This window comes from Triturus cristatus, chromosome 7, assembly GCF_964204655.1.
Source record: "Triturus cristatus chromosome 7, aTriCri1.1, whole genome shotgun sequence".
Taxonomy (NCBI): Eukaryota; Metazoa; Chordata; class Amphibia; order Caudata; family Salamandridae; genus Triturus; species Triturus cristatus.
In genome coordinates this window covers 1,217,638,783-1,217,655,189 of record NC_140590.1, presented here as the reverse complement: position 1 = coordinate 1,217,655,189, position 16,407 = coordinate 1,217,638,783, and the positions used below count along the sequence as shown (strand labels likewise).

The following is a 16,407-nucleotide window of genomic DNA, read 5'->3' as shown; positions in this document are numbered from 1 at the left end:
GGGAGTTTACAAATGAAGACAAGGAGGTACTAAGGAGGGACTAACACGCCTATTAATCAATCAGAAATCAGCATTTACAAAGGACAATGACACAAGCCAATGAAAAATATGGGCGGAGCTTAAAGTCCATACTCGAATACAGCATGCCTCGAAGAGTAGCACATGCGCTGCCCAGGCTCGACCCAAAAACAGTTTTTTTAATCAGTTTCACTGGGGAGCACCAAGCAGTGAGCATTTCTTATGAAGCTGCTCCATGGTGTTCATCCCTTCCCTCATGTCTCCTCCCTGACGATGGTAGGGCAACACGCCTTTCACTGTTAACACCAGCCGCCAGTGTAGCAGCTCATGGGCAGAGGGCAGCCTAATGAGCAGCATAGAGGGAGGCAGGGAGAGGATCGCCATGACACGGGATCAAGCCAACTACGACATCAGCCACATAGTCTTCATTTTTAAAATACAACAGCATAATGCTTCTGTCAGCTGATCTAAGGTGTGAAGGACACTTCTAACAAGCAATTCCTGATGTTGGGTGAACTCAAAGAAACTAAAACTTGAAAGGGGGCTGACCTAAAGCTTATCTGTGATCATGATTAATGACAATATGTTGTTGGCTGCGAATGGCGTAAAAACTATTGGATCAGAACATTTTAATTGGAACACCATGGTGCAAATTACCTCATTTATTAGATACTTTATCCATGAGCAACGTCTGTTGTTCTACCATTAAACACAATTACTGCTTTAAAAATAAAAAAAATATTATAAATTGTTGTGCATCATTTGAGAAGATTTGTTTTTGGGGGAAACTTGTAACTAAAGATGGGCAGGCTATTCATTACTCTAGACTTCCTCTAAATTTATAGATTAAAAAAAAACGAATTTTGCTTTTCTAGATATCCAAAATTCAAAACTCCCAGTAAAAAATAGCAGATATTCCAGAAATACAAACACTGAAATGAGACAGGCAGGAAGGTGCTAGGGTTAACATGGGCATGGCTGGGCGGAAAAAGCTGCCAAATAATTGTGTGATGTGAATAAGTGAGCGTGTGAGCATTGTGTTGCTCGTGTGAAATGTCAGAAAAGAAAATTAGACAGTTTCTGGCAGGTCTGAGATTTTGAGAGGCCAGCAGTGTTGAGCTAATCAAATACAGATGCCTGGTATCCTTGCAATGTATATGGTTCTTCCCTCAGTCTTCTGGTCATTTTAAATGTCTTGGTCTGTTGAGAGATCTCATGATTGTCTAGTTCATCAGCAATGTGATGAAGAGATGGCAATGTCAACTGAAGTTCTTGATGTCTCATGGACTGACTGCCAGTGTGATGTTGCACTTCTTCATAGGGCAGTGTGATGACTAACTCCAGTCCCTTCGTCCTCTCTCTCAACAACTCCTAAGTGGACATTACAATCAAAACTGGTAATTATGATGGTGTTTTAACTAGGTGGCAACTGGTCACTAGAATTGGGCGCTAACTAGAGATAATAAGGGTCTGATTTAGACACCTGCCACTTTTTAGCAAGTGTCCCTCATTTGCTAAACTCTAATTCAGGCCTCAAATAACAATAACATTGGACTTTAAAAGACTTCCAAAGAAGATGTCTTCAAGGCGAATTTCGCACTAACCCTGTGCCAGATTATTGATCCATCCTAGTGTTGTGGGATGGACAGTGCTCGCGTTAAAAAAACTGGAGGCTGTAGCCGTTGTTACACTGTGTGCTGTGATGGTCTCTGTGCTTGGGACAACTCCTGTTGGTAAGACTGAGAATGACGTAAAGTTCTCTGTTTTTGTTGCTGAGATGGTTTTGCTAGAGCTTGTGTTATAGAGCATTGTACTGAAAGGGATAGCACCAGTAGTCATAGATCTGGAACTCATGGTAGTCTCAGGTGTCAGTGCGGCAACTGAGTGTTGGGAAGAATTATCAAGTAGGGTGGTGTGGAATCCTATGGCAACAGATGCATTAATTATTGATGTGCTGTTTGGTGTTATGGTTGTATGAGAAGAAAACAAGCTGATTGATCTGGGATTAGCTGTAGTGGTCGCGTTCCGTGTTTGTGTAGGAACTAAGTTAGTGATTGTTCTTGTGGTTAAATTAAGGACTGAGGTGGACGCAGTGTGAGTGTCTAATGTGGATTCATTAGAAACAACTGTACTGGGGCTGTTATTTTTAGTGGCTAGAGTAGAAATGAGATTGGTAATAGTTTTGGAGTAAGCCATTGCAGAAAGGTTAGTAGTTAGTGTGGTGTGTGTACTGTGGGGTGTTTCAGCAGTTATTGTAGAGGCAGTTGTAACAGGTCCATGTGTGGTAGCTGATACGCTTGAGTGGTTGGCTGTAGTTTCTCTGGAAAAGAGGATCATGCTTAACAGTGAGGTAGTTGAAAGGGATATTTTAGTGGTATTGAGTTTAATGGCTGATGACACTGAGACCATTGTGGGAGAGTTGCTAAGTGCTGTGTGTTTGTCCAAAGTGGATACTGAGATCAGACTGGAAGAGGTTGTGTTAAGTAATTTAGTGACCGATGTAGGTATGGACATAGTGCTTGCGTTGGACAATGCGTTAGTGACAAATAATGAAGTTGCTGTTGAACCGCTGACGGCCATAGTTAGGTTGAGGTCATGGTTTGAGACATGCAGAAGGGATGCGGTGGAAGAGTTTGGTGTGTTTGGAGTGCTTAGTTTGGAGGTGGCAATGCTCGTTGAGTTGAGGGATGCACTTGAAGCAGTCGTGTTGGTAATTGTGGCAGGGACCGATGCCAGAGTACGTGAGACAGGCTTGGAAACAGTCACTGCTCTAGTTGATGTGTACAATGCACTGAGCGCAGTTATGGACTTAGACGTAGCCCTGGAGCTCCACACGGTTGTGGTAACAGGCTTAGGAGGCGTTGTGACGGTTGCACTTCCTACATTGCAGTTGACACCAGGTGTATATCCCTTAATCCAGCTAACGTATGACGTGATCAGGGTGTAGACTCCAGGCGCAAAGGGTGAGGCACATTTTGCGGCTTCCCAGCTCATCACTCCGGTCAGAAGCCAGGTGCCGCTGACACTGCACACCAAGGGTCCTCCAGAGTCTCCCTGGAAAATAAATTTCATGAGGTTAACTTTTTAACTGCCTGACCTCATTTAAAAGAATTAATACATGAATGAATGGATGGATGAATGGGTAACTTATTAATGATGGAATGAACAACTAAATCAATAGGCTTACAGTAAAAATCAAAGTCTGTTCACATATTTTATCATATATCGAGGTATGCCTGTGTAATAAAATGATTGTTCCTCCTTGCAGTGATCTAACCCCTCGTGCTTCAGCTTTACCTGATTGGTTAGTGATTCTCCAGCAAACCAAACGGAGAGAAATGCCAAGAGTAGGACCTTTCTTGGGGTGGGGGTAAACAGGACTTGCACAAGGATCGACATTCTAATGCAGGAATTACTGCATCGCCTGCATTTTTCCCCGGACAAATTTCAGCAACGCAAACCTGATGAAATGAATTGACTGATATTGTACTGTAAATACCATCACATGCACAGTTTGGGGAGAAAAAAACGGAATTTGCACTTAATTTTCCATTTGTGTCACCCCTGAATATCAATATTTACTGGATGCAGTAAATATTTTACCGGCTTCCTTGTAATCAGGGCTTTTGTCTTTATTGTAGAGTAAGTTTTTGTCTTTCATCACCATCTGGCATTTACACATTGTATCAGTACAAAGTCACCAAAAGTGACGCAAACTGGTGCAAAGTGTTGGGATCTTCATTCCATCGCAATCAAATTTGGACTGGAAAGTCGCCTAAAAGTAACGCAAAGTAGAAGTGCGCTACTTTCCTAAACTTTGCATCAGGAGGACATCTTAAGGATGCTGCATGGGTGTTTCTATGATAACTTTGTGACACAAACCCTAACTACTAACATTTGTAGGCAGGGCTTTGCACCCCGTAACATACACATCCTTGAGGCATGTGCAAAGAAGGAGAAACGTTTTCTGTACTCCAAACCTTTCTAACATAGCATGGGGCATATTAGCAACAACCGGCGATAATTATCGGTAAGCGCACTTAGCGCTAGGATAATTATCGCCGGCTAACATGGATTTTTATCGCTGAGATAGCGTGCTATCAGCAACGCTTATCTCAAAAGCGATAAAAATCCTAGCGTTAACTGCCTAATGTGACATTATCACTGGAAACCCAGCGATAATCTCACGAAATGTGGCGTTAGCTTGTTGATAGGGCCCCACAAACTTAGCCATGATATCCACCTTCCATAGGATATCATGGCTAAGTCAGTCCTGAAGCAGGCGTAAGGAAAGTAGCGATAACAGGGGTTATCCCTACTTTTCTTGCCGCTATGCTTCATAGCGTGGGGCTTAATGATAGGAGAAATGTCGCTTAGCGACATTTCTCCTGTAATGTCAGGTCAGGAACGCCCACTTTGCATCTCATTAGAGATGCAAAGCTGGGTGTTAAGAATTAGTGCATTAGCGTGACCTTGCTAATTAGGCGATAAAATTATCGCCACTTTTCGGCCGAAAACGGCAGCAAAAGCCGCGATAATTTTCTATCGCCGCCTAGTAAATATACCCCCATGTCTTATCATGTACTGCAGACAAAGTTGGAATAGTTTAAAAGTCTATGCATAGTATTTTGCATTGGGAAGGTACATTTCCAGTGTAAAACCTATGCTGGACTCACAGACACCTCGGCACCATAGTGCAAATATGGGTACATGGTGGAAGGCAGCTAGAAAGCGAAACAGAGCTTAGTAAGAGAACAGCATAAGCATTTCTTTGTAGATATTTACTGTCCTGCCTCTCACACAATGCAGCACATCAACATAGGTTACTGTGCCGCGTTATTGACTTTAGTGAAGCTGCATCATAAAATTTCTGTTTAATATGTTCCTCTTCGACACAGAGTGAAATTAAAATGTTGTTGTGGATTAACCACATAAATAGGTGTTGATAGCCACATAGTAGAAAAAACAACTGTGAGTACTTTAGAGTGTCCTACAAAAAGATTATAGCAATTAAAAGTTGCTGTTAATGTACAAGTGAATTTTTAAGATTGCAAGAGTTTTTAGTTTGAAAAGATTCGAGCCCTCATGTACTGGAATAGCAAATATATTTGGTGACCCAAACCAAACACAAGGAAAGCTGCCCTTACACTAACCGTTATCTATTGAAAGGAAAATATTTGGGGATCACAAACAAGGTTTGCTGATGCAAATGAAAACTGTTTATAGCAATATGTTTTGTTGTTGCTCCTTCTAAAGTGTTTTTTGGTATGTATTCATGCATATATTTGCATTTGTCTTTTATCATTTAGCTAGGCACCTATTGGTTCATTGGTTTTCCTGAACTTGGTAGCTCCTTTTGAGCTATGGTGACTCTTTCTTCGGGGCATTAGGCCTGCTCATCACATTCACCAGCTAGTAGTCATCAAATTCAATTTGTCTTCCAAGCAACATGCAATGCTGCCCGTGACTGGCTGCCTGACCCTCGCTCCGAACAAGCTAGAGTCAGGCAGTAAATCACTGACGGGCCACGTATTGCGCACATGCCCGTGGGTGGGAAGGTAGTAGGGCTAACCTCTCTCCAGGTCTTGGTTCTTATAAGAGAAGTGTTCACAACAATGACACTGATGGACTGTGCCTGCAGGAGCCCGTAACCAGTACAAGTTCAAGTCAGACCCCACATAGTCACCTATGCTCTTTTACTCTGTATAGGGGTGCCCCCCCCCACCTTGACGTTTGGTAAAGAGGGTCAAGGTTCGAATCCTTGTCTAACTGGCTCCACCAAAGCTCCTATTCCAGAAGGTAGGAAAGCAAAGCTAGGGATTATTCTAGACGCTGCTTCATTGGCTAGCAGCTTGGATTGGCTAATTCTCAGGTGTACTCCGGTAACACACAGAGTAATAGCACTGGGTCATTTCTATGTCAACCGAACACAGCTAGAGCACAGGTGAGTCTAGTGAATGACATTGCTGCTTTGCATGGGTGTCAGACAGCTGGAATTGGTAGAATGTATAAACAAGTTTTCAGTGGTGTTATGTGTATTACAGACTATGCTTGTAGGTGTGTGTGTGTGTGTGTGTGTGTATAGGTCTGATGTGTGTGTGTGCAAGACGTGTGTGTGGTTGTATGTGTCTGTGGGTGTATGTGTGTCTGTCTGTCTGGGTGTATGTGTGGATGTGATGTATACAGTACCTACCTGTGGTACCATGTTGTCCATGACATAATGGTGGTCATTCTTGGCATATCATTAGCATCCATTACCATTACTGAACTGCTGCTTGCTTTTTTTGTATTTTAAAACAGTTGGTTTTTAATGTGAATTTTGAAATTTCTTTTAAAGATATCTGTGTTATATCTAAATAAAGATTATTACCTACCATTAGCATCCATGGTATGATAGAGTCCACTCATGTTTTAGTGCTGATCCTAATAGAATGGTAGTATTCTCTGCATGTGTTAGACCTAGCAGCATCCTTAGGATTGTCTTCCTCAAGACTATTTGCCTGCTTACCTCCTCTTTTTTTTTTTTTATTTACCTTATAAGACTCTGAGGACTTTACCACTGCCAACCAGTGCTAAAGTGCACGTGCTTCTCCTCTAAAGCATGGTTTGTTTGATGTATCCACGTTTGCATATTTAATTTACCTGTAAATCCCTAGTACAGTGCACTACATGTGCTCAGGGCCTGTGCATTAAATCATACTAGTGGGCCTTCACCACTGATTGTGTCACCCACACAAGTAGCACTCTGAATCTGTCTCAGGACAGCCTTTGCAGAGCCTGTGTTTTCCGTTTACACTGCCACTTCGACTTGGCATTTAAAACACCTTGTCAAGCCTTAACTCCTCTTTTATTACATATACGTCACCCCTAAGGTAAGCCCTAGGTAGCCCTCATGGCAGGGTGCTGTGTAAATAAAAGGAAGGACATGTACTTTTATGTTTTGCATGGCCTGGTAGTGAAAAACTCCTAAACTCGTTTTTCACTACTGAGGGCTGAGTGTGAGTTACTGCTTCTTCCTGCGGGAAGGAGGGGAGGGGCTGGGCATAACCTCACACTTACACCTGAATAGGCTGTGCTCTGACCACACACAAAGATCTGCAACGCCCCCTGTAGTGAGTCCGAAACCAGGGCAGAATGAAGAGATTTGTGTGGAGTTCAAAGCCCTTCTTTGAAGTCACCCTACTTCAAAGGCACAATTGGATATAAGTACTAGACCTCTGACCCTCCCAACTCACTACACTGCTGGGTTTCAAACCACTTTTGACAAGAAGGACTGCTGTGCTGAGGATTGCTGCTTGCTGGACTGCTGCTCTGGAAGACTGCTGCCTTGCAGTGCTCTCTGCTGCCTTCTTGCTCCCTCTGACTCTCCCAGAATGTCTCCAAGGGCTAGCTGACTAGACTCCTGTTGCGAAAGACTCAGGGACTTTAAAGTCTTTAATCCAGCTCCTGTGCCTGGGTCATTGGAAGTGACTCTAGGTGCTTGCTCCAGTAAAAGTGATGCATCTTCCGCTGCGATGAGCAGAATGACGCTTTGCCACTGAAGGGGGAACAGAATTGGTGCATCGTACTTGGGGTCCGACCAGCATCACCAAAACTGACGCATCACCACCACCACTGAAGAATGATCGACTCATCCCTTCGAAAAAAATGTAGAAACCCTGCTCATCGGCTATGGGTGCAGCGTAGAGAGCATCACATCGCCGCCACCACTGAATTATGATCGACGCATCCCTTCGGCAAGCGTGGAGATACCCGGTGCATCAGCTACGGAATCAAAGCATCGTGGATCTGATGCTCATCTTCGGAAAACGAGACATCGCCATCAACGCGTGGAGAAAATCAACCCATCCCATTGACTGTGAGACTGACATCGATGCATCGATCGATGCATCCCGCATCTCATATTTGCGACCAAGGATTAAGGTACTTTTGCTCAGCGGGCCCTGCGTGGAGCCTACGCTCCATTGCAGTTGGCCTGAACTCTTGCCTTTGTCCTGGTCCAGCGCAACCAATTACCTCTAAAGCACTATGTGCTTCTAAGCGCTATTTTTGCATTTAGACTTTTTAAAATTCATATCTCTTCTTCTACTGATTGGATTTTTGTCATCTTAGACTTGTTTTATTTATAGAATCATAATCTATGTTTCTAAACCTGTTTTTCTAAACCTGTGTGGAGTCTTTATGTGGTGTTTTCACTGTTGTTCTATTGCACAAATACTTAACACGTTGCCTCTTATGTTAAGCCTGTCTGCACAGTGCCAAGCTACCAGAGGGTGAGCACAGGTTAATTTAAGGCGTCTATCTGACTTACCCTGACAAGATTTGTGGTTCCTGCATTGACAGGGTGCATACTCTGCAAACCAGAAAACCCATTGAGGCAACAGGCTGAAGCCAAGGCAGTAGGTGATGCCGCCGGCAATCAAAACATTTACTGGGAGGACAACCTCCTTTACAGTGAGCCTAAGGCAGCTGTGTATGGGGCAACAAGGGCCCTGGTGGGCCCTAATGCTATAGGGCCTTCATACTGGAGCTGGCTCATGAAATACCAGTTGCAGGACATCTGGGCCAAGACATGACTGTGCAAGACTTGCCCACCACTTTTATTGGTCTAAGATGAAGATTTCCTCATATGAATTCTGTAGGACTTGCTTAACCTGCCAGGCCTGCCGGAAGACAGGTCAGAGGCTAAAAGCTGCCCTTAATCCCTTGCCTGTCATCGGCACACCCTTTGACAGGGTGGGCATCGACATTGTTGGGCCTACGGATCCCCAGACAGCCTCTGGCTGCAGGTTTATCCTGGTGGACCATGCCACTAGGTAGCGCTAGGCCATACCTCTAAAGACCGCAATTGCACCTGCAGTAGTGAAGCCCCTAATGGGGATTTTCACCAGAGTGAATTTCCCCATGAAAGTGGTGTCTGACAGGGGCACCAACTTCATGCCTGCTTGCATGAAGTCAATGTGGATGGACTGTGGTTTGACTTACAAGTTCTCCACTCCCTACCATCCACAAACCAATGGGCTTCTTGAAAGGTTCAATAAGATGCTGAAAGGCATGATCAAGGGCCTGCCTGAGGCATACCTGGGACGTCCTCTTGCCATGCCATCACTTTGCTTACAGAGAGGTACCACAGAAGGGGGTTGTATTTATCCCCTTTGAACTTCTGTATTGTCATCCTGTAAGGGGACCTCTGAGTCTGATGAAAAAAGGATGGGCGCAAGCTCCCAATAATCCTCCCCAGGATGCAGTTTGCTACATGCTGGCCTTCAGATGCAGATGGCCAAGTTGTGGAAGCAAGTTTCTGAGAACTTAGACGCCATCCAGGAAGTGATAAAGCACTAGTAGGACCAAACCGCTACCCCTGTGGAATTGCAATCTGGACAGAAAGTGTGGGTGATGGAACCCTTGGAGCCCAGGGCACTCCCAGACCATTGGATTGGGCCATATGAGATAGTTGAGAAGAATGGTGAGGTCACCTACCTGGTAGATCACAAGACCCCTGACACCCCAGAGGGTTCTCCACATCAAACGTCTCTGGCCACACTTTGAGAGGTCTGAGGTCACCATGCTAATGATGACTGATGGAGAGGAAGAGGAGAGTTAACCTCTTCCTGATCTCTCAGCCCTCAAGAAGAAGGATGGGTCAGTGGAAGGTGTGATTCTCTCCACTACTCTGACAGCATAGGGACTGTCACCAGTTGCTGGGATAGTTTACTTCTCTGTTTTCTCTCACTCCTGGTACTACCCACTTGTGTACCCATGATGTGGACACAAGAGACAGCCTCCCTGTCAGAATAAATCTTATAGGCTGTCTGACAAAGTGAGGACTAGCATCAAAGTAGGTTTCTAAGATTTTGGAGATCAAGGCTGATAGAAATCTCCAGTTGTCCAGCCCTGTCCTGCTGATACCAAACGCTGCCCCACTGTTGGCTACATCTGAACTTAGGTTCTGTATAGACTATAGGGGGCTCAATTCTGTCAATGACACTGGTGCTCTTCCCATTCCCCTGGCTGATGAGCTTATTGATCAGCTGGGAGCTGCCCAGTACCTTAGTACTTTTGCTCCTACTTCAGGATACTGACAGATTGCCTTATCTGATGGAGCTAAGGAGAGGTCAGCCTTCTCTACTCCAGAGAGCCATTTTCAGTTTAGGGTAATGCCCTTTGACCTCAAGAATGCCCCAGCCATCTTCCAGAGGTTAGTCAACCAGGTCATATCTGGGATGGAGGCCTTCAGTGCTGCTTATCTGGATGACATAGTTGTCTTTAGTAGCAGTTGGAAGGGGGGAAGCACCCTTTCCCATGCAGTCTAAACCACACAGTGCCTTTACAACATGGGCACTACATTGAACGTGTCATTACCATGCGTTCCTTTAGCCGTTGTTACAATGCCTTGCTTTAGGGAACGCAGTGCTGGACTGGTGTTGGATTTATAGTCCAACATCTTTCCTACTGATACACCGAATGGAGTTGGAATAGTAAATTATAGTATTCCAAAGTCCTGCATCCCCCTAAGGCAAGTCGTTGTACCAACTTGAGTGCTAAAGGAACATGTGTTTACGACTTGTTCAATGTAGTGCCTGCATTGTAAAGGCATGCATGAGAAAGGCAAGCGTGGTTCTATCATACAAGCGCTGGAAGGACCACCTTTTCACCTTCAGGAAGTGTTTCAGGCTCTGCAACAGGCAGGCCTGGCTATCAAGGCCAGTGAGTGCCAGATAGGGCAGAGGTCTGTGGAGTACTTGGAACACCTGGTGGGGCGGGGTAAGATGCAGTTCCCCAAGGCCAAGAAAGAGAATATCATAGCCTGGTAATCCCCTAAAACCCAGACTGATGTAAGAGCCATCTTAGGTTTCACTGGGTACTATAGGCTTTTTGTGAAGAGCTATGGCACAATTGTGGCCCCTTGACAGTGCTGACTTCGAAGAAGAAGCCCAGAGATGTGATTTGGACAGAGGCATGCCAAAAACCTTTGGCTCCCTGAAGCAGTTCATGCGCGCAGCCTCTGTGCTCAAGGCTCCTGGCTTCTCCAAAGAATACATTGTTCAAACAGATGCCTCAGAACTTGGCAGAGCGGCAATTCTAGCACGCCTAAATGAAGAAGGCCTAGACCAACCTGTAGCCTTCATCGCAGAGGTTACTTCACGGGGAACAAAGGTGGACTGCTATTGAAAAGGAAGCCTTTGTTGTGGTCTGGGCTCTGAAGAAGTTGAGACTATACCTGTTTGGGACTCACTTCCTGGTTCAGACAGACCACAGACACTCAGGTGGCTAATGCACATGAGGGGCGAGAATCCAAAATTGTTGAGGTGGCCCACAGATAATGTACTTTATGGAGGAACACAGACCTGGGGTTCACCACGCCAATGCTAATGGTCTTTCCAGGTTCTTCTGCCTTAGTGATGAAAACTCCCAGGAGGTTGGGTAGCTCTTCTCACTTTCAGCTGGGGGGACACGTGTTAGGCCTGGCATCCTTAGGTTCATCTTCCTCGAGACATTTTCCCTGCTTACCTCCCCTTTTTGCTGATTCTTTTTGTTGCCCTCGCGACACTGAGCACTTTTTTCGCCCATGCTAAAGTGTATGTGCTTTTCCCCTAAAGCATGTTTTGTGTGATGTATCCAAATTTGGCACATTTAATTTACCTGTAAGTCCCCAGTACAGTGCACTACATGTGCCCAGGGCATGTAAATTAAAGTCTACTAGTGGGCCTGCGGGACTGATTGTGCCACCCACACAAGAAGCACTTTAAACTCAGGCCTGCCACTACAGAGCCTGTGTGTGCAGTTTACACTGCCACTTTGACTTGGCATTTATAACCCCTTGCCAAGCCTTAAACTCCCTTTTTATTACATATACATCACCACTAAGGTATGCCCTAGAATGCCCATAGGACAGGGTGCTATGTAACTAGAAGTAAGGACATGTACATTTAAGTTTTGCATGTCCTGGTAGTGAAAAACATCCAAACATGTTTTTTACTACCGAGAGGTCTACCCCTCCCACAGGTTAACATTAGGAATTCTTTATTACGCATAATAAGCTGAAATTCCTAATTGAGAAAAGGTAGAAATGTCATGTTTAGTACCTCTGGAAAGGTAACGACCTTCTTTGAAGTCACCTCCACTTCAAAGACACAACAGGGTATAAGTACTGGCCCTCTGGCCCTACCATCTCAGTACACTTCTGGACTTGACAAAACCTTTGACAGAAAGAAGGACTGTTGTGCTGAGGATTGCTGCTAGCTGGACTGCTACTCTGGAAGACTGCTACCTTGCTGTGCCCTCTGCTGAGTGTTTTCTCCCCCTGACTGTCCCAGAAAGTCCCGGGGATAGCTGACTAGCCTCCTCATGTTTCTAAATGTCATTGGAAGTGACTCCAAGTGCTTGTTTCAGTTAAATTGGCACATCCTCTGCTGCGATGTGCAGAATCAAAGCATCACCACTGAAGTGAGAACAGAATCGTCACATCGTACTTAGCGCCCAAGCAGTGTCAACTAAACCACTGCATCGACTGCCGCATCGCCGATGCCACCACTGAAGGAGGGTCAACACTTCCCTTCAACATGTGTAGAGAAACCTGGTGCATGGGCTACGGACGCAGTGCAGAGACCACCGCATCACCGCCACCACAGAAGGATGATCGATAGATCCCTTTGACAAGTGTGGAGAAACCCAGCGCATCAACTATAGATGCAGTGCAGAGACCACCACATCATCGGCACCACTGAAGGAAATCAACGCATTCCTTCAACAAGTATTGAGAAACCCAGTGCATCGGCTACGGATCAGCACATTGCGACAGCCACACACATCATTGGAAACAGGCGCTTTGCCATCAACTCGTGGAGAAAATTAATGCATCCCTTTGACTGTGGGACTTACATCGACGCATCGATCGACGCATAAGATACTTTTGCCCAGTGGGCCGTATGTGTGTCCTGTAGCCAACCTGCACTCCATCGCAGGTGGCATGAACATTTTACTTTGTCCCGGTCCAGCGCAACCAATTAACTCTAAAGTGCTATTTGCTTCGAAGTGCTATATGTGCATTTAAACATAAAAAATGTATATCTAAACTTCTGCTTTTTGGGTGTTTGTTGTTTTGGTTTTGTATTATTTATAAAATCATAATCTATTTTTCTAAACCTGTGTGGAGTCTTTCTGTGGTATTTTTCTTGTTTTACTGTTGTAGAATGCACAAATACTTAACACATTGCCTCTTAAGTTAAGCCTGACTGCTCTGGGCCAAGCTACCAGAAGGTGAGCACAGGTTAATTTAAAGTGTGTATCTGACTTACCCTGACTAGGATTGTGGTTTCTCCTTGGATAGGGTGCATGCTCTGCCAACGAGAAACCCAATTTCTAACCGCATGATTCTTGCCTTAACGTAATGGTGGTAATTTATGTCATATCTTGTTCAATATAGCATGAGGTGGGGAACCATTGACAGGCATGTGATCTGTAATTCTCCATAACCTGAACGACAGTACTTATGAAAAAGCCTGTAAAATCAGAAACTCTGTTGTTTATAGCCTGAGATTGCCAAATGTGTCTGGCTTGACAGAACAACTGTCTCAAGACTATGGGGCCGCTTACGATGTCATCAGGAAAGGCTACAAACGGCATTCGTTTAGTTTGAATCCAACTCGGAAGCCTTGTTTCTGACTGAATCCGTCACCTTTCCGGACGGCCGAGTACGATGCAAGGAAGCCGTCCGGGCTGTCCTAATTGGTTTCGAGTGGGATTCAGGCTGCCCGAGTCATTTGGAGCCAAATTGTACAGCCTAATGGAGACGGTTTCCGAATTAGCAAGTATGATGACCCATTCGGACAGCCATTCTGAATTGGTTTGGCCGAGACAAAACAACTGTGGGAATCAGACATCGGGGGCCCATAGCAGGCCCCCTTTCACCCGTGGCCCTCCGAATCAGGCCCGTGGGAGTACCCATGGGTGTCCCATACCCATGCATGTACAGTTTGGCAGGTACCATGGGTGCCAGCGACAGGTTTCCCGACTTTTCCCAACCATCCCTTTTTTCAACGGGAGCCTGTGTTTACGTTCGGAACACAGGCTCCCATTGAAGTCAATGGGATTCCGACCGAATCGTATCCGGATGCATCCAAATCGATCGGTCGGACTCCCTCGATATGAATCGTTTGGAAAGCATTACAGAACCGAGTCGGTGGGAATGCTTTCCTAACGACATCATAACCGGACCCTATATGTGACAACAGAAAAAGTGCTCTAAGAAGGACTGCTGAGATAAGGGTCTTTGACTGCCAGCATCTTGACATTCCTCACTATAGCATTTGATAGATTAGGGTAGATGTTGTGTGCTTCCACTGAAAATGAGTGCTTTTATTGCACATATTATGCTCCAAACAGGGGGCTTAAGTTGGTTAGGAGAGTAAGTCTATGATTTGTTCATTGGAATAAGTTAAGTCAGAGTTCATGGGCATGATTTGTTCAATATGAAAAGTTATGATAATGGCAGTAGGTTTGAATCATTATGAAAAGCATACGTTAAAGACAACAGGCATTTAAGGGTGGAATGCTATTACACTGTGCCAAAGCCACTGTGCCAAAGCTACATTGTAATATGGTTTCCCACAGGCAAATTGTTTGGTGTCGGTTCCCTAGTCTGCCAAACTTTGGGAGTGGAAATCTAGCACTCAGGTAATATTTCTTTGGCCCTCATTGGATTAATAATATATTGTTTTGAGAAATATATCATTGTATATTTCTGTAATTTTATGACTGAATGCCTGATGGCTAACATGTGAAAAAGCTTTTTCTTGATACAGAAGGCCTGAGTTGGTTACGGTGACACACCAATGATAAGGGTTTTGCCTGGTTGTTTCATTTTGCAGTGCTATATTTGATGACATAGGTCTGATGCGTTGTTTATGGAAACAAAGGAGGTAGTCCTAACTTATTTATTATGAAAAGCATATTTTAAAGCCAATAGGCGTCTAAGGGTACGAAGTTATTCCACTTTGTTAAAGCCTGAACACCACTATTTCAACACACGGAAGCATACAGATTACCATAGTAGGCAAGGGTTTAGGTGTTGAGAATCACTCTAATATATCCTTTTTTCCAGAATGTGATTGTTTTTTAAGCATGGCTTGAATGCACAGCTGTCTGCCAGGGTGTATCTGACCACCATTAAAAGAGCTGTAAAAAACAGTAGTAAGAGAGGTGGTCCCCACCCATATGTTGATCATATTTATTTTTACAAGCATTTGATTTGGTTTGATTAGAAACTAGTTGTGTTAGCCCATCTGAGAAGTGGTTCCATTGCTCATGACTAGTAAGAAAATTATTAACACACAAACACACCTTGTGTCAAATTCAATAGGAAGGGGCTTTGCATGGTGTAACCCTTTCACTAATACAGTTGGTTTGGGCTTCACATTGTAAACTGTCCAACAAACATTGGGAGGGGGTTTACGTTGAGCTGCTTACCAAGCACCATATGGAGGGGATTACATTGTTAATGCTCTGACAAATACCAAAGGAAGGGGTTTTAGATTTCGAACTAAAGGGTATTATCGTGTGAACTCCATGACAGCACCATAGCATGACAGTTTATATTTTGAACAATTTAATAAAAACAATAGGAATGATGTTTAGATTGTGAACTTTTTGACACAAGCAATAGTAAGTGGTTTAATAGATAGATCCAATTATAGATCTATCCACAGTAAATGATTGGTGTCTCCAGAGGGAGAGTTAATGTTCGATGTATACTTTGGGTATACATTGGGTCAATCTACATTGTTTGGTGGGTCTCTTCAGACAGATATAACATGGCCATATTTATATTAATTTTACAGTAAACAAACTCGCCTTATTGAATATTTATTTGGTGACAAAGACTGTAGACCCCTCATTCTACATTGTAAATGATTTGGTAATGTCTTTAGACTTTTTGTCTACAAAGTATATTACCAATATTACAGTTCTCATATGTATATGCCTAGGCATATTTGTTCAAGCAACATTACATATCAAATCTTACGAAGCATTGTATTATATTAGTTTACACTCATATGCACTTGTACTCAATTGCGACTAGTAAACAAACACTAATAAATTCAGTGGTTATGGGGCTGGGTGAGTAGAGTCTTCTAACGTGTTACCCTGCAGAAGTATGTGCATTTTACTTTCCCTTTTCTGGTGACATTCAAACCAGAGTTCAGGGTGTGATCGGGACCTTCTCAGTTTGTGGCAACTGAAGGCAAAGTGATCATGTGGGTTGTGATTGAGCTGTTTACACTAGGTGGTTCCACTCTACTCAGGAGTTCTAAGGAACTGAGGACATAGGGCTTGATTTAGAGTTTATCAAACTGGTTGCTCCGTCACAAACATGGTGGATATTCTTTG

At 44.1% G+C, this 16,407-nt stretch overlaps 1 protein-coding gene across 1 annotated transcript in view; it reads right to left on the bottom strand.

Annotated features, from left to right (window-relative positions):
• Positions 1-613: 613 nt before the first annotated feature.
• The window catches only part of LOC146811651 (uncharacterized), a 187,173-nt gene continuing 171,379 nt past the window's right edge, over positions 614-16,407 (bottom strand). Inside the window, exon 6 of the mRNA XM_085618622.1 lies at positions 614-3,072. Coding sequence (XP_085474748.1) covers positions 1,618-3,072 — 1,455 coding nt within the window. The 3' untranslated portion in view covers positions 614-1,617. The remainder of the gene's footprint in view (positions 3,073-16,407) is intronic.